The 19628-nt window shown below is 38.0% G+C and overlaps 1 protein-coding gene across 1 annotated transcript in view; it reads left to right on the forward strand.

The window, feature by feature from the left end:
• The first annotated feature begins 49 nt into the window (after window positions 1–49).
• Window positions 50–19628, forward strand: part of LOC124155755 — a 66479-nt gene continuing 46900 nt past the window's right edge. The window contains exons 1-7 of the mRNA XM_046529844.1: window positions 50–916; window positions 1393–1638; window positions 8488–8624; window positions 10308–10639; window positions 11123–11381; window positions 15892–16049; window positions 16339–16506. Of these exons, the coding sequence (XP_046385800.1) occupies window positions 1415–1638; window positions 8488–8624; window positions 10308–10639; window positions 11123–11381; window positions 15892–16049; window positions 16339–16506 (1278 nt within the window). The 5' untranslated portion in view covers window positions 50–916; window positions 1393–1414. The remainder of the gene's footprint in view (window positions 917–1392; window positions 1639–8487; window positions 8625–10307; window positions 10640–11122; window positions 11382–15891; window positions 16050–16338; window positions 16507–19628) is intronic.

The following is a 19628-nucleotide window of genomic DNA, read 5'->3' on the forward strand; positions in this document are numbered from 1 at the left end:
ATTTGGAAGGAGAGGAACTCTATTACGGAGGCAATCGAGGCAATCTTCGAAGCATTTAGCATTGACGCTCATTTGCATTTGTAACATTGTGAGATTGAAGTTCATCCACTCTACAATGCAAAGCCGTGTGGATGAAAGCTTCGACAACATCAATTGAATGGAGTTGATGGTTCATAATCACTTGCATTTTTTCTTTTAAATTCAAGAGAGCTGTACATGGTGGCAATAAACCATCCTTAATATCCACTACAATATTCCCTTCGCAGTTTTCGGTGATACGGGCATTATCGCTAGGATGCCGTCATTTAATATCACAAAGAAATTTCGCTATATGATATTACTACTTTACTGAATAGATGGATGGAAATACTGTCGTATGGGAATTTTTTTTCTCGGTTCGAAATAATACATGCAAATTATTTTGGCTAAAGAGATATGTTTTGCAATATTAGGACCAGTATATAGGGAATTTCTCCTGATTTCTGAAACAGCTGATTTCAACAGGAGCGATTAAATTTGTTATCATCACGTCAAAATAATAATTTCGCGGACGACAAATTTTATACTCATTGTCAGATGGGAAAATTTCCTTCTAACTACAAATCTTTGACCTGTGTCAACTAAAAATTACATAACGTGTGAAATATTTCATCCATACGTATATCTCCCCTGGGAGTCATGTTTTTTTGTAGTTGGTAGCAATGCATAACGTGTGCAAAAGACTGACTTCACTGAAATTGCCGTCACGGTATGACCGTAAGCAGAAATCAGAAATGTCTGATTGAATAGAATGCCAGGGAAATGATATTTATCGAATCTGAGTGTCATGAAGAAATAGATAGACTGGAATATTTTTACATTTGAAGCACCTTATGTGGGAAGCAATAGAAGTTATCTTTCAGCTGTTCCGTTAATGGTAAGTTTTAGCCCTCTCTTCATTGTTTACCTTTTAAGAAAACAGTATTTCGATTTATTACGTACTATTAGCTCCACATATATTTCTAGAAATAGTTGAAACGGTTTAAGCAAAATAGCGACAAGGCAGGAGATGGCAAAGGTGTCACATGATATCCTTGATATCCTATAATGCGAGGAAATTCCTTTTGCGATGCTTCAATGAACTAATTAGCTGATTTACGACGGTTTGAATGTCGTGAATAGATATAATTAGTTTTCAAAACATCAAAAATCAAAATATATTTGCCTGTATGTGTGGGGTCGTTTAAAGTAGGTTTTAATGTGTTTTTCTCGGCTATCCGAAACTTAAAGGCAACCTTTGATGCCCTGCTGAAATTAGCGCAATACTCAAACTGGTTTTAATGGACCGCCGAGGCAAGTCTTAAACCTTTTATGGATCTTTAAACCTTTATTTTCTTAATTTTTGTTTCGTAGGGGAGTGGTCATTTGGCCTGACATGGCCAACTCGGACGTAGTTGCTCACGAACAGAGTGCGAAGGTGCCCCAAGACCATGGGAAACCCGCGGAAGTGGCCCGGCAACTATTTAATCTTCATCCTCTTCTTAGAGCTCCTCCTGACATTGGAGATATACACCTTTGCACGCATTCTGAAAGTGTAGAGGAAGCTGAAGAGAACAGCTCGACTTCCACTGGACGACAAAGTGTTGCATTTGCTACCAGGTATGGAAACGTGTAGCCCAGTAGTGTTATCCATGTCCTTTTGATTTCATGAAATTGAAGTACTGTTTCTTGTATGGGAACGCCTGCCAGTTCACCTTCGTGAAAATGTACGTTCCACAACTCGAACTAGAAGAGATAATACCATAGGTCTAGCTATTAGCTTAATTTATAAAGTGCCCTTTAGGTTTTCCTTATAATTTTCCTTATTCCTGCTATTTATGTCAATCAGTTCCTCTTTGTATGTAATAATCCAGCCTGTAAAATAGGTTAAAATCTAGGAGATAGTAAGTCCATTTATACTAGTAGTAAGTCACTGGTTAGCATTTAATTCTGTAAATATGAGATTATTTTGATCAGCATAAGGTATTTTATAGATCTGAAAGCGTTGTTTTCAGTTTCTGCTTTTCATTTTCATGCTGGTAATACTTTTAAATTAGCAGTGATATTTTGCTACAAATGGAAATAATTACAATAAAATTCCTTCAGGTTTCCCTTTGAGTTTTCAATAGTAGATTCAGCCTTTAACTGTCATTGTTGGAATGGTTACATGCAATGAGCATGGCAGAAGGGAAAGTGTTGCCATTGATCACTGCCATGAGTAAGTTTAGATCCTAACAGAGATTTCACTCAATTATTTAATTGTATATCAGTTTTCACTCAATTATTTAATTGTATTTCAGTCGCCTTTACGCAGACAAGTAAATCACTGTATATATGGTACCTGATAGTTTTGAGGTACAAAGGTTCAGAGAAATAAGAAAGCCGTGCATTCCAGTCGGACAACAATACCCAGACTGCCCGATGCACACGTATCGAACCTTTTTATTTATGTTGGAAACTTCCAAACAAACAGATAGAATTGCATACATTCCAACACTCCAACTCAATTCTAGCAATGTCCAAAAAACGAAAAAAAACAAGCATTCAAATGTGGAAACACACATTACATAAATTCTTTTAAATGTATATACAAGAACATAAATATCTTTCTTTCTGAAGAATAAGAAAAAGAACAATAAATATAAACAATTTAAACGAGGTCTAATTTAAACTATTTGCTTCACACCCAAACCAGTGCGATGATTGAGAAAAGATTCACCAACTAGTCCTTTAGTTAATATGTCTGCCTTCTGTTGAGCAGTTGGTATATATTTTACTGAGAGAATTTTCTTCTCAACTAAGTCTCTCACAAAATGATACTTAACATTCATATGTTTAAGTCTTTTGTGTTCCCATTTTGTTTAACAGGCAATACATGAACTATTATCCTCATAGATAGTAGTTGGGTCCTCTACTCTTACACCCAAATCATCAAGAAGATACTTCAACCCCAAAAATTCTGTACATGCCATTGCAAGAGCTACATACTCTGCCTCAGTGGTAGAAATGGCTACAGTGGTTTGTTTACGAGTGGCCCAGCTTATAGTTGCTCCAAACACCTGGAACAAATAGCTGGATGTAGACTTGGAGTCTGTAGTGTCTCCGGCCCAATCTGAGTCTGCATATCCTACTAATATTGGTGTGGAACTTCGTTCAAAAACAAGGCCATAGTCAATGGTTCCTTTTAAGTAACGTAGGATTCGCTTAAGTCCCACCCATTGGGCCTCTGTAGCTGTAGTTGGATACCTGCTAAACATATTGACACAAGCACTAAGATCCGACCGTGTGGTGTACATCAAATACATAAGACATCCTACAAGCTCTCTGTATGGCTTCTCATTAATGATACAGGAACCTTCCTAAGTTGTTACAGGTCTGGCTTCGATTGGAAACTTGATTGGATGACAATCTTCCATGCCAAATCGCTGCAGCAGATTGTTGATATATGACTGCTGGCTGAGGATGATTCTGTCACTGTACCTGTCAATCTTTATATTTAGAAAACATCTCAAAGGACCTAGATCAGTCATTTTAAATTCATTCTTGAGTTTCTCTTTGACAGTTTGAAGATCCCCAAGAAGACTAGCTGCAACAATAATATCATCAACATAACATAAAACATATATTACTCTATTAACATTACCTTTAATATACAAACACCGATCATGTTGAGACTGAGTGAAGCCCAGTTGTTTTATGAAGGAATCAAACTTCTTGTTCCATTCTCGTGGAGCTTATTTGAGACCATATAGGCTTTTTTTAAGTTTGCAGACTAGTTTTTCATTGCCTTCAGTATAACCTTCGGGTTGTTTCATATAAATATCTTCACTGAGGTTCCCATGAAGAAATGCATTCTTGACATCCAGTTGCTCTGCATGAAGTCCATCTTGATTGCATTTTGCTAGCAGGATTCGTAAAGATACAAGGCTTGCTACTGGTGAATAAGTTTCTTCATAATCATACCCCTTGCGCTGAGCACATCCTTTCGCAACAAGACGAGCCTTGTAGCGATCAACATCCCCATTTTCATTCCGCTTTACTTTGAAAACCCACTTGCAATCAATTGCTCTCCTTCCAGGGGGTAGTGGAGTTAAATACCAAGTTTCATTTTCATTAAGAGCCTTCATTTCTTCATTAACTGCATTGTACTACTTGTCTTGATCCTCTCTCCCTTTGATACTCGAGAAATTCTCAGGTACATTATCAAGAAATGCTTCAGCACTCATAGCGCAAACTATTCCATATCCTGTATCATAATCTTCTAGATAAGCAGGTCTTTTCCTTTCTCTGACTGACCTTCTGACTTGATCATCTACTTCCCATTCTCCACCTAAATTCTTGTCTCCACCTGAATTCTGCTCTCCACCTGAATTTTGAACTCTCTCTGCTGGGTAGTACTCTTCATTTTCACCTTGATTTCCTTGATTTTCTTTCCAGTATCATAATTCCCTCTTAGCTTGGAACTTCTTTTCATCAAAAATTACATCTCTTCCTCTGACTATCTTTTTTAGTTCTGGATCCCAAAGTCTGTACCCATTAGTGCAGTACCCTACAAAAATGTACTTCTTACATCTGGATTCTAGCTTACTCGTCATTAATTGTTTAGGAGTATGCAAGTAGGCTGTACATCCAAAAATTTTTAATTTATTTATATCTGGTTGTTTTCCATACCAGAAGTGAGCTGGAACTTCCTTTTCCAGAGCTTTTGTGGGTGTCCTGTTGATTAAATAAACAGCAGTAAGTACTACTTCCGTCCACAAAGCTTTTGATAAACCAGAGCTGTGTATCAAACATCTTGCTTTTTCAAGCATTGTACGATTCATTCGTTCTGCCACCCCATTTTGCTGTGGCGTGTATGGTATTGTGAACTCAAATTGTATACCTCGTTCTTCAAAGTAGACTTTAATTTCATTGGTTACATACTCCCTGGCATTATCACACCTGAAACGACTTAACTTTTTACTAAAATGAGATGTTGCCATTTTCTCATAAATCTTCAGATAATGAAAGGCTTCTGACTTTGTTTTCAAGAAATACACAACAGTAAAATGGGTATAATCATCCACAAGTGTCATTATATACTTCATCCCATCATATGACATTGGAGATACTGGTCCAACCAGATCACTATGCACAAGTTCCAATGGACGTTTTGCTCTTGAGTCTTCGGTGCAGGTGTGGTAGTTTTGTTTGTTTTCCAGTCACGCAATGCTCGCATATACTCTTGAACTTATCTTCTTTAATTCCATCCACCAGTGTGGTTAATTTCTTTAAACCATCTTTGGAAATGTGTCCTAGTCTTTGGTGCCATAAATGTTCTGCTTCCATTGAAAGACAAGCTGTGTGTGCTCTCCGAAAAATAATTTTGTATAATTTTCCACAGCGCCTGGCAACTGCTAATGTTCAACCACCTTTCAAAATTTTTCCTATTCCATCTGCAAACAGCACACCATAACCATGAGAATCCAATTTTTGAACTGATAGGAGATTCATCTCAAGATCAGGTACCCTTAACACGTTTGCAATGTGTAACTCAACCCATTTTCCGTAATTAAAAATAACACCATCAATATCCCCTTTTTCTTTGGCAGTCATCAGCTGTCCAGTTTTAGCGACTTTAATGTAGATGGGTATCTTCAATGGAGTAACATTGCTGAGAGGAGTTAGTTCCCCAACTAAATGCTCAGTAGCTGCAGAGTCTAAAGTAAAACTTATTTCACCTTCAGACTGTGAGCTTGTTCCCATAGCAGTTGATTCCTCCTCCATTGTCATCTTCTTGTCTTCTATCACCGCATGTGCTGCAAAGCTGATTACGTAGTCGTCTGCTGAAGATTCTTCATCGTTGCTGGCTGCAAGAGCGTGCCCACTTTTATTTTTAGCCTTCCAGCATTCAGCCCTTAAATGACCTGGTTTACCACAGTTGTGACAGATTATATCAATATACAAATTATATCCGGCTCACTCACATTGGCGCCCGTTGACTTCAGTTGACGAATTAGTCGATCGAAATGAAGAAAATTATTTTCTAGATTTTCCTTCTTCGGGTTATGTTGACAAGCCGGAGATAAAAGCTGTCTTCTAATTTGTTGCTGAGTTGCTAAACCTTTCCTTTCAAATGTGTCTTTCAGCTCCTTCCATACGCTGTATGCTGATATTTTTCCTTTTGCGTACTCCAAATGACTGTTCGCAAGCTTCAGAATTATTAGTGCTTTGCATCTTTTGTCTCGACTCCGCAATTTAGCGTTCGCTTCTTCTCGAGCTGTACGTTCCGACGCTGATTCATTTAGGAGCGGTCCTGGGTAAACTGGTTCTTCCTCGGTGAGAGTTAAGAGATCTAATTCATCCAATAACGTTTTTCTTTACAAAATTTCCAGTCGTCGTATTCTTTCCCGTTGAACAAGGGAACTTTGAATCTGTCGTCTTGATATTCAGCGTAAATTTTTCCGACAGAATTTCAATGTTAACTATTGCAGAACGTCGTTGTTAAATGTATCTCAAATATGATGATTATGATTCTAATTGAAGCTTAATGACTGGGTGCCCATGCTCCACGAGAATGGAACAAGAAGTTTGATTCCTTCATAAAACAACTGGGCCCATAACCTGATATTTTAGAGGTACAAAGGTTCAGAGAAATAAGAAAGCCGTGCATTCCAGTCAGACAACAATACCCAGACTGCCCGATACACACGTATCGAACCTTTTTATTTATGTTGGAAACTTCCAAACAAACAGATAGAATTGCATACATTCCAACAGTACCATTAGTGGATGTTTGATTCAGTGGTTACATTGTAAAGGCCGTTTTACTCAGGGCATGTAATTGTGCAGGTTTGAACTGCATTAATTTCTTATTTTAGCATACAGTTGCACGAATGCGGGAACGAAATGAGAACGGGCTACTTTGCCATCTCATTTTCTTGGAGTCTTGCATGTGTTCTACCGAATCACTGCTTCACATGACACGATGTTGACTGTGCCTTTGTACGCATGTCAGATTGTGCAATTGTATGCCCTAGATAAAAAAGCCTTGAAGGAAAGAAACTGTCAGCAGCAGCAGGAGACCTCATAAACTCCCATAAATGCTTCTGCTGCAGCAGAAGCTATGTGGGACAGAGTTAGCGATCTGTATCCCAAAGGCATTGAAGTGCATGAATTAGCAATGTAGCTTCATAAATGGGACGCATCAGCGGTCGCTGAACATTACGCCTCCAGCTCTGGATGTAAAATAATGTTTAATCACAAAGGTGTTGGTGAAGACAGAAGATTAATATCCACGCCTTATATTAGAAGCCATCAAAATAGCAAAAGGGCCTAACAATTTCAATAGGGGGGGATAGTTATAACCTGAGCTGGGTATGGAAAGGGTTCCTGGCCCATTCTAATGCCCAATGGCTATTGCCTTCCATGCAAAATTCAAATCGGGTCAACAATGGGACAACGGGTCCAATATAAGATGGAGAAGAGATTGTTGCTCTTATTCTCTTGATAATACTCCCAGTAAGAGGAGTGAAACGTGAGAGAAAAATGTTTCCTATGCAGCATTGCTTAAAAGGAACCTACAAGATAAATTTGGATACTTTTATCTTTTTCATCATAAAAATGTAGTAAATATTTTCCTGAGATAATTCTATGAACTAAGTTTAAGTCACATGGAGAGAGTGATCCACGAATTAATGAAAAATATTGATAAAAAAGGAGAAAGTAATAACAAGAGAGATTTTGGTAGACCGAGGCAATAAAGTGGTTTAATGAAATGATTAAGAGGCCATAGGAAGGGTTAATCAGTTTTAACTTAGTTGTTATGAATGTGGCAAAAGAAATTCGAGGTTTTCATCATATTTTTAATGTAGAAAATGTTTATGTTAACACACAATTTGGGCAATTAATGACACTGCCGTTTGTTAACAATTAAGTCAATTGTATTTGGTTTAAATCAAGTGCTTAATTAATAATCCACAAAGTCTATAATGATTATGTATGCGCTACAATACAGAGGCAAAGGTCGAGGGGTAAGGAGGTTGCTCCGGAGTGTGTGTCTGGAGCATAACATGATTGAATAAGTTTTTGTCTCTAGCCTGTTCTGGAAAGGAATGGCTTGATTGATCTGTTGTATTGCATTTACAGTTTATATTTAATGTCATCAATAAATGCAGCATTTTTAGAGCTCTATCCTTGTTTCATCTTTCTTATATTAGCAGTAAGTTGTGATCAGTAGATAAATAATTGCAACAAAAAGTCTGGTCCGTCTGAATACTGTTGGATAATTCCATATTTTTTGGTCAGAATTGTCAGATGACGAAATGAAGTTCATATTGTAAAAATTGTTGCATGAGCTCTTTCTCATCCAGTTGCTTGCCATGATTTAGCTATTACCAGATTTATTTATATTTTTGTGTGCATCCATAATGAGCAATTTATGATTGTTCAACTCATTGTATATAGAATGCTATTTTTGGCACATTTCAGGAGTGGTGATCTGTTTTTGCTGAAAACTAGAAGAGGCGAGAGCCCACTTGTGAAGAGGGTTCCATGGTATTTGGATCCAGAGAGAGCAATAGTTGCATTAACCTTTGACCCATCGGGATCCTGGTTATTAGTGATTGGTATGTATTATTTGATATCAGTGTTTATTTTGGTGAATGACTTTTCAAACCAGTCGAGCAATTTCTCTTTTAGCGTGTGCCTGTGATGGTCAAATTCTATTTGAAGTATTGGAGTGCTAAGTAGTCAGTACATATCTTCCTTAAAAATGTACCAGAAAAATTTGGTGACTTTTATTACTGAAAGGGCTATCTGCCAGTGAAGGCTGCAGTTCTTAAGAATGAAATCCTCCTTATCTTCTATATTATTTCTACTGTATAGATACCTTTTTCTCAACTTATACGCAACCAAACTCTACAAATGAGGTACCAAAATGCACAGAATTTATCAGAGAACATGCGACGGCATATCTTACTTCCTAAATATTGCTATTGTTTCCTAAAATTGGTTTTTAAATAGTTTAAAAAAAAACAAAAAACAAAAGCCGGTAAATATTCCTGACTTTAACGGCACACAAACTGATACATTTGTTCATTTGCAACAATATCTCGCATTCTTTAAATAACTTTTATCAAAATGCGGCTGATTCCACATTCAAGTCTCCTGTTGATACGTAAGTATGAGTCATCATGTGCGTTTAACAGAGGATAGTGTAATTACTTCCAATATTTTGTTTTAAAGAGGTCCTCTGACCTCAATCGGTACATGAACATTCCAATTAAATTTGTACATAAGACCCTGCCTTTTTTTTTCTACATTTTAAAATTAGAAACGTGCATATTCCTCTGTGGACCTTCATTGAAAAGAGCGGGGGAAGCCCGCTGGGAGTGGTCGCAGAACGCTCGTAATCTTTTATTTATGAGTCTAGGAAAGGCAATTAAGAGACTGAAAACAGTGTGATAAGTGGGAAAAAAGGTCGTTCTGAATTTGCAAAGTTTTGATGTATATTAGAATTATAAAAAATCTATGGTCGAGCTGCACTACCTCAACTTAAGGAATGATATTTCACGGGACAGTCCTAATCCATTGTCCTTCTCTGTCTTTCATCTTTGGTGGTTTGACCACTATTATCATTCTCTTATTGCCCTCGGCTATTTGTAAACCATACTTCTAAACAAAAAACATTCCAGTTTGGAGATGTGAGTCAGAAAATCCATTTAAAAAGTGTCAGGATAAGAGAAAAAAATGCCCAGTTAGTAGAGGTCCGTGAAAATGGTTTTATTTTTTGCTAAAATTCATTTTAAAACTGTGTGATTTCGGTGTTATAGAAAATCTTGGCGGTGTTATTATGTTACTATCTCGATTTCCTCATTGTTGAACTTCTCGGAAGTTGTTGCAGAATTTTTTTCGAAAACAGGACATCAGGTTACAGTTTACGAGTTATGTTACAAGTCTCACTTGTCAGAGTTGCTAACGAAGCGATGTCTTCTCAGGATATTTTGTTTCTCCCTACTAGCAATCTGAATTATCTGCTCATCTAGAGCTCTGCTACTTATTGTTAGTAATGAGTGGGTAAGTTGCCTTTTAAATAGGACAAAAAATTTCACTGCGCAGTCATATGGTCATGCTTCACCCTCTTATGGTCATCCTTCATCCGGTTGGAAGTGTACATGAGTGTTGATTGTGTTGAGTTAAATTTGTGAGGGCCGCTATTCCCCACCATCCCAGAAATGCTATGCTGCTCAATGTCCTAGCTCTGTGGTTCATTTCCCACTCTTCTTGATATCTCTTTCTTATTTTCACAGGCTCAGATGCTTCGTTCTCACTTGTCCCGGTGTTGACAGTTATATCTGGAACCTCGGCTGGAGTCGTCTCTCGTCATGGCTGGGCGACTAGGGACATCACCTCATTCCCTCCGCCTCCGAGGCAAGATGCGCACCACCCCCTGCATCCCACTTGCGTCACTTGGTGGGAAAACACGCAGTGGGGACCTGTTGCCGTGCTTGGGGGCGATCGTGGCGAGGTGCTGTTTGTTGACCTTGCCACTGGGACGAGCGTGGGCTCCACCACCATCACTGGGCCGGTGAAATCATTGCATCTCTGTCACAACAATAAACTAGACTCCATATTCCTGCTGGTATGTTATTTATTATTGTTTTCATTTGCATTGTCATAATATCTTTTGATTCTGCTCTTCGCATACCTAGGATCTTAACTTAATTCAACTTGGAGTGATCTATTTACCATTTCTGTGAATGAAATGGAACAATGTTGAAGATTGGTGGCAGGCAATAATTTATTATTTTAATTTTGTGGCAACTTGTGGAAAAGGTTAAATATGTGGGCCAAAAAAGAAAGAAGCTACAAGATGAATAGAATCTGGGATAGCCATCATATTAAATGCTGTATAAAGGAAGTGCTGAGAATTATGTACAACATTATGAAGCCGATTGAGTGAATGCTTACCATTTATTAATAATCTGTTTTTGTGTAGTTTCCCAGCATCGTACTAATATTATTGTATTTTCGTGATTGGCCAAATTTGTGTGAATCTTCAATGCTGCCTGGTTTTGGGTGCAGGTTTAGTTTGTAAGATTAAAAAAATCCCTTTTCCATATAGATAACCAACAGCAATCGTGAACAATGGAAGTTGTTACTGGAGCAGAGGGACAAAGGATACTACTGGCCACTGGACCGGGTCGACTCCTCTAGCCCTCTGACCAGGGGACCGCCCTTGCTCCCCACTCGCTCTCGACTGCAAGGCCTGAAGCAGTTGTCCGTTGAGAAGATTTCTCTGATCAAACAAAAGCTCGCTGAAACAAGAAAGACAGGTGCTGGGAGCACTATGGGATCTCTTCGAGATCCACATGGCCTTGAAAGTAAGTGAAACCTAGATGTACAGTTAGTTTTCTGTTGATGCTACAATTTTTTTGGCTACTCATTATAACATGTCATTGACATCATTATTATGGAATTTAGAATGTGTGAGAAAATTTTGAACTTGAAAGTTAAGTCTCTTTTAGGACATCTGCTAGTTTTTCTTGCAGACATCTGTTTTGGCCAATTTATGAGTCTCATTATTTCTTAGGAGTCATTTCCAGTTATTAGTTCTTGTTGAAAAGCAGACATTGTTTAGCTGCTTATATGATGGCTGTTCGTTTAGATGAGATAGTTGCAGAAAGTGAGAAAACTTACACCAGACTGGTGGAAGAACTCAAGAGGCATGAAGAGAGAATCTTTGAACCAGGAGAGCAAGTGTTGAGACTCAGATGAGAAAGGATGAGACCTGCTAGGGGAGGGAATGTTTTTATTCATGTTGCTTTTTTTTTACATTCCTGATATTTCCTTTAATTAATTTTCAACATTTGACACACATGGCAATTATTGATATGCTATATTAATATCCAAAAATACGGATTCATGAGCTGCAAAACTGACTTGGGCACCCTTTAAAACATATGATTCCACACATTTGTTGTCATGGTGACGTTTAACTCTGTGACCTTTGACCCCCATTATGACCTTTGGAGGTCAAAAAGTCAACAATATGGATCTATGAACTGCAAAACCGACTTAGGCACCCTTTAAAACGTATGGTTTGAAATGTTAGTTGTCACGATGGCCTGACGTTAACCTCTATGACCTTTGACCTATGTATTAACTAGTGATGGGTCGATTCCAAAATTTTATCGATTCCGATTCTGAAATTTCGATTCCGATTCTACCGATACCGATTCCATCGATTCTGATGCCGTAGGCTCCAAGAAAAATCACTTAATTCCAGGCAACAAGAAAACCACTTTAAAAAATATTACTCTGTGAAAGAGTCAGTTGACAAAAGCATCTTTCATATCATCACTATGTAATTAAAATATAATAGCTAAATTTCAAAATAGAACATATCTAAAAAGTGTTGTTACATGATAGGTATTACTTTAGAATATTAGCACTCATGTTTTAATTTAAAATAAAAATATCTCCTTTAATATCTACCTTTTATTGATAATATCTTATCATTATCAATAATGTCTCAGAAATTTAGTATCCCTTTAAAGACTTTAAATTTCTGCTCAGAAAGCAAAGCATCTTCACTCTGCCAGGATAAAGCCTGTTGTATTTTACTTCACATATTTTTCCTGCAGAACTAAATGTCTTTCACTGAACGCATTGGATGGCGGTATGGAAAGAAACCTCTTCACTAATACTTTCAGCCTTGGGTAGAAGATACAAGTCTTCCAGTATTTCCCAGGGAAGGAATTTGGTGGTGCATTCATCTCTGATAAATAAGCTTCCACTTCAGCTTCAACAGTGTTTGCTATGGTGACTTTGGGTACTTTTACAAATGCATCACTGTATCTTGACCATATACCTGTCACAGGCTCCCTAGTCTGCATTTGCTCCTTCGGAATATAATAGGGATTTCCCAGTAGCACTTTTTGATATCGAGTCGAGTTGGAAATTACTCGCGAGTATCGAGTCGAGTCGAGTATGATAATTTCTGAGTCAGGCAATACAGCAATGCACACTACAATATATTCTACTCCAATTTTCTATAAAAAATTCTTCTATTCTGTTTTAAAAAACTTGAAAAATCAGCCTGAGATACCGAGCCTCATAGTTCCGCGGCGTGTAGCTCAGCCTTGACGCGCGATTGAAAAATCGCTCTTATTCCCTTCGTCGCAAACTTTTTTCTCCCTAGATTTCTAATTAGTACTCTTTTAGAAATCTCTACTACATATTTTTATTCAAATTTTCCGAGTTATATTTTTCGTAAACGAAAGATTATGTCTACTTTATGTCAAAGTTCACGTGAAAAACGGGTCGGCCATTTTGCATTGTAAAAGCTGACATATGAGAGCCAAAATCTTCAAACGTCATTGAAAGTATAGGCAAAGCACCAGGTCAAAGGAATATTGCGTTTTTTATTCCATAAATCTCATACCAACGCAACATTAACTGGATAAATTCAAAGATTTTTTGAGGAAAAACGATATCTCGCGTGGCATTGAAAAATTGGTCATGTTTGGGCCACTGTATCTCACTAAAGGGTCGTATTTATGTAAAATGGCATATAAATCTATATCTGGTAATAATTTATGAGTATTTACGCTAAGTTTCAAGCCTCTATCCCCAAAAAGGTCATTTGAGACTTTATTCCAGCTTTTTCCGATTTCGGACCAGTGTGCGCCGGGTAGGAAGACGATCGGCGGCCGTGGCTGGCGTAAAGGTATTCGGCGCCCACGTCGACAACAATTGTGTATTCGGCAAGCTGAAACTACCAGGCCAAGGCATTAGAATGACTTATCGGCTTTAAAAACTGCATTATTACATGAGTTTCATGATAGCGCTTCCTGTCGGCAGATTGCTGGACCTACTAGCCTCGAAAGCTCTGTAACCTTAACTACTCGACATTCGTAATGCTACTCGAAACGCTCGAGTCGAGTACCAACTACTCGACTCGAATTTTCGAGTACTCGCACATCCCAAGAAATGTGTTTTGTTATTACGATTACGTGGCGCGAAAATTCGAATGACTGTTGGAAACGCGGTCGTATATAAATCTGTGGTTTGAAGTACTACTGGAATCGGAATCGATTTTTCACTTTGGCAAGTACTCGTTTTCGATTCCGGTTCTTGGTCGAGAATCGAGGAATCAAAGAATCGAGGAATCGAACCGACCCATCACTAGTATTAACCTTGGAGGTCAATTAGTGGATAATATGCGTATTAGGACTTGGGCATCCTTTAAAACCCATGGGTTGATATCTTTGTTGGTATGCTATTCTTTTTGCCACCCTTATGACCTTGATTGTGACCTTAGTGGGTCAACGGTTGAATTTTTGTAAATAAAAGTATTATTTTTGGTTTTCTCGTGTCTGAAAACCTAAGAATTGACATCTTGGTCAATGAAATTCATACTTTTTTCTATCTCGATTTTTTTAACATTGAAACCCCATAAGGGGAATTAAAATTTTTGGTTTGGGTCCACATTGTGGGGTCAAAAGGTCAAGATTGTAGAATTTTGCTTGCACTCAACAAAACTTAGGACTTTTCCCCATAAGTATGCTAATTTTCATGTGTATTGCTTGATGCAAAAGTACTAAAGAGGTCAAAAATGACACACGGCCTGTGGGACGGTCTGTATATAAAAACACACTCACGGATTGTGTCATTAAGTAAATATTGATTTATGTTGAATTTGGAATTTGCAAATGCTTGTATGGCTTTTTGTGAATCATTCTGTGAAAAACTAGTTAAAAAGATGTTAGTTAAATAACTTACTAAAGGGTATAGATTTAAATTTAAACCCTTTGATTCATAAAATTGCCCTGCTCATCAAATTGTGTCAGGAAGGCCAAAGTGAGAGGAGTCCAGCACTTCTGGCATTAAGTTTTTTTTTATTCTCTTGATTTGCAGCATTACTGGAAGTACATCTTATCAATCGGCTGTGATAGCATTCCTCTCCAGTTGTTTCTGGTGGCTCGTCTATGATCCATGTATCTTCTCTCTTTCTTGAGATTTGCAATGTAAGGAAGTGTTGGTTAAAGTTGAAACCCCTCTCTCCCTCAGCATTCAACTCATCCACCATTGTCCTATGTGATCACATCCCCACCAGCTAGGGAAGGCTTGTGAGTTGTTAAGAGCGTGGCTTACCCTTTTTCTCAGTTACCTTCATATTAAAGTTCAGGGTTAATATATCAGTCAAGTCTAAAATAATATTAATTAAGTTAGCTAATGTTTATAAAGAAAGGAGGCCTGTGCAACAAAGTTATTGTTTATATATTTTTCTGACTGTCAACCTTATTAGCATTTTTAAAAAGTTTAAATTTATAATTTATACATAAGTATGTTAATAAAAAAAAGTCATCGGCATGGATACAAATGGGAAAAGAGGGAGAAGTATGTAGAGAATTTTTGTATCCTACAATCTGTGGTTGTTGTTTAAGAACTCTACCTCAACTTGAGTGTTGAATGCGGGGCAGTTCAAGCATAGCACTCCATCCGTTGAATGGGTGGTGAAGCGGTGGTCCCCTTGGCACCTTTCATCGAGAGTTGGCCGATGCTGATTTTAAGTTTCTTTCGACCCTCACTTCCCTACCCCTGCCATCATTGGACAAATGACCTTAGCTGTCAGTGCCTCATCCAAATACCATTACACAAAAAAGTACTCAAACTGGTTAAAGTTGGAAAATGCACCTAGAAGAGGAGCAAGCTACAGTTTGTGAACATTACAATGAGCGGTAGGGTGTATATCAGTGTGAATTCTTCGAAATAGAATTTTAAATTTTTAAATGGAATTCTACTGTATTTAAATACATAGGAGTAGTATGTTCTTCATATAACAGTTTTGACACCAGTTACACTAATTTGTTTTTTTTGTGCCCTTAGAGACGTCATGTGAAGATGGAGTGCCCTACGAGCGATCAGCCTCTCTGATCACACCTGAGAAACTGGGCCTCCACGTTGGAGAGACATTTATATGCCCTCAGAATTCCCGGGGTAGTCATCTCCTGTCTGGCTACTATGCTCCTTCCAATCTTTTGACAGTAGGTGTTCTTGTGTTTTTTGCGTACCCTTTAATACCTGAAAGCTTCAAGTTCAATCGGCATTTCATTTTATTGAATTACTCATTGATTCATTTTTATTTTCCTTGAGTGCTGAAGAAATGAATTTTTAAAAACTGGTCCAAAACTTAAGATTTTTTTGTGTCGAATTAAATCCCCTTCATAGGATATTCATCTGTATTCTATCATTCAATGGGATTACCTGTGGACTTAATGTTTTTGAAGCTACACATTTAGAAATCAATAATTGTTTTGCTGTCTTTCTTGACAGGTTCACTCAATGGAATTGGAGGTTGTGCCCCTCTCCATTCACCGCCTACCTCCATTCTGCCATGATGTCCTCCTCACAGATCGCTTCATATTTGTTACTGACCATTCATCAGTAACGTTAACCGTGATCTCTTGTCAACTGTCGGAAAGCTCAATTGAAGATAGTACCGTAAGCATCGTCTCAGTTTGAGTACTTTTAGATTTGGTACAAAAGGATTAAAAAATTTTTCATATTCCTCTTTAGTTTATGAAATTAATGTACATAATAATACTATACCCTCTCAAGTCAAGGTATGTGGAATGAATAACTATGTACAGTCGTGTTAAAAAAATGTTAACGCTTCAGAGCCGAAGAATTCCCAAGTCCTAAGGTGTCACTAATGTGAAAATTTAGGCAAACCTCACTCCCATGCAGGGCCATGAATGCTTTCATGCCTTCTGCCAAGCAAAGGTCCTCTGTAAGAAAGCAATGGACCCAGAGAGGGTGGTGACATTTGAAACTGCTAATGAATTATGTATGTCTGAGGGAGTGACTGAATTTCTGAAGTTATGTTAAATCAGATCGAAATTCATCAGACCACAAAACCTCCTCGTTCCTCAATAAGCACCAGGAGAATCAAACATAGTGTGGAACAGTGGCGCAGCAAGGGGGGAGGTTTTGGGGGATAAACCCCCCTCCCCCCAGAGCTCATAGAAATTTTTCAGTTTAATCCATTTTACTTGATTGGATTGATATTACTAATAGAATGGTGCAAAGATTAATAAAATATCCCTCAGAAAGCCGTAAAACTCAAAATTTTGAACCGTTTATCTTAAAATTCCCCAATTTATTAATCTCGCACCTACTGCTTATCCGGGTGGGTATTCCATACCCCAGTATTGGTTGCACCTAAACCCCCCTCCCCCCACCTTAATTCCTAGCTGTGCCCCTGGTGTGGAAGGCTGTAAATTATGTCTTAATAAATATCTCCACGCTCCAATAATTCCTCACTAGTCTTCCCTGACTACTCCATCTGTAAAATAGTTCCCAGCAATGCTTACACCATTGCATTGTTTTATTTTTCCTGTTTTCTCTGTACGCTTGTACGTGTTTTCAATTTTGACTTCTGCTGTCACCTTGAAATACTAAGGACATGTTTGTTATGAACAAGTCATGTCGTCATGGAAAGTTTAAAAAAGTCATAGTCACAGTTTAGTGTGTAATGAAAAATGGCAATGTGAGTGACATGGCATTAGTCTCAGATCTGAGTCCACAGCTACCTAATTTACGCGATGCATTATCACTACAATTCCAACCAAGGAGGCAGTAATGGCACACAAATACATTGCCCTGAGTGATAACTTGAGGGGTGTGAGGCAAGGGAAACTGGGATGAGAACTGTTCTCCTGTTAATACTCCCATTTTCAGTCAGTTAAATGTCAGTCACCACTGCGCTGTTTTTGAATTAGCTTCATTTGTCAATGCCTCAGATGTACACATTAATTATTGTATACGTTAATCGTTAAAAATTCCATCTAGGATGTGCACAGTTATGACCTTTTCGGTGATGTACTATGTGGGACCATCACTGTGAATATTTGAATTTTGCCTCATTTTCACTCTGATGGGCCTGGTGAAGTCATTATATTACTTATCGCTTGTCATCTATTTATTTTTCTAAACTAATCTTTACCTCCCCTAACTAACTAATTAGTGATGAAAGTCATTTTTCCTATCTCACCAGCAGAGTTATTAGCATTATAGTTTGCTGAACTGGTATCATTATGCATGAAATTAATTGTTTCTATGCTCACGTCCCACTGTCAGGGAGTAATGAACCCAAAATTTAGCTTTCAAATGCCTAGGGGGGCCGTGTTTCCTTACTGTGGTGATTAGCTTGTGGCCATATTTGAGCTAAATAGAGTAATATTAAAATTTGTAAAACTACTCCATAAATCTAATGATGTATTTTCATGTTTACAATATCCATTCTGGGGCTTTTTAACTTCAATTTACAGCAAAAGGAAAATTAACTGCATACTACTCCACCTATGAGAAACATCCTGACTGCAAAACTGCTGATACACTTTGCCGGCACTACTTTCAGTTTTTTGGCAAAAATTAGAATGGAAGTGAATTTACTCTGGATATTTACTCATAATTTATTATTTAAAACACAACCCTTGCATTTGAAGAGATAACATTGCCCCTATACTCACAGTATTTGGCTCAACGTATTACACATTCGTCTCAACAACAGTAGTGAGTAGACTTAATATCTGGTAAATGAAGTGCCAAGTGTTCTATGTTTTAGTCAAAGGCACAATAATAATTCATGCAGCCCCTATTTTCATTTACCGAGACATCTTGAATCAATATTGATAATCATCCCTGGTGAAAATGAACTGTTCACGAACCGTTCAAGAAGTATTAAACGAAGTGTTCGGAACCTGTTCACTAAGTGTTCATGAACTGTTTGGGAACCGTTCACGGACTGTATTTTGGCCCGTTGAACTGTGACGAACCGTTCCAATAAGCTGTTCAGCAGGCGTTTCCCAGCTGTTCATGAGGTGTTCAGCTGTTCATGGAGTGTTCTGTAACCGTGCAGGAAGTGTTGCACGAAGTGTTCAGAACCTGTTCCCTAAGTGTTCATGAACTATTATTGAACCGTTCACGGACTGTATTTTGGCCCATTGAACCGTGACGAACCGTTTCAATAAGCTGTTCAGCAGGTGTTTCCCAGCTGTTCATGAGGTGTTCAGCTGTTCATGGAGTGTTCAGTAACCGTGCAGGAAGCATTACACAAATTGTTCAGAACCTGTTCCCTAAGTGTTCATGAACTATTATTGAACCGTTCACGGACTATTTTGGCCCATTGAACCGTGACGAACCGTTTCAATAAGCTGTTCAGCAGGTGTTTCCCAGCTGTTCATGAGGTGTTCAGCTGTTCATGGAGTGTTCAGTAACCGTGCAGGAAGCATTATACAAATTGTTCAGAACCTGTTCCCTAAGTGTTCATGAACTATTATTGAACCGTTCACGGACTGTATTTTGGCCCATTGAACCGTGACGTACCGTTCCAATAAGCTGTTCAGCAGGCGTTTCCCAGCTGTTCATCAGGTGTTTTCAGATGTTCGTGAAGCATTCTTTTAACTGTACAGAAAGCATTTACCATAATACCAATGATGATTAACATCTCAAAGTGTAGGTCTGACAATAATAATTGTGTAAATAACAATTGTGAGAATAATATGCAAAATTGTTTACCAACGTTTCGATATATTCCTTATACCTTATTCTGGGCTATGAAT

Source organism: Ischnura elegans, chromosome 1 (assembly GCF_921293095.1).
Source record: "Ischnura elegans chromosome 1, ioIscEleg1.1, whole genome shotgun sequence".
In the NCBI taxonomy this organism is placed as follows: domain Eukaryota; kingdom Metazoa; phylum Arthropoda; class Insecta; order Odonata; family Coenagrionidae; genus Ischnura; species Ischnura elegans.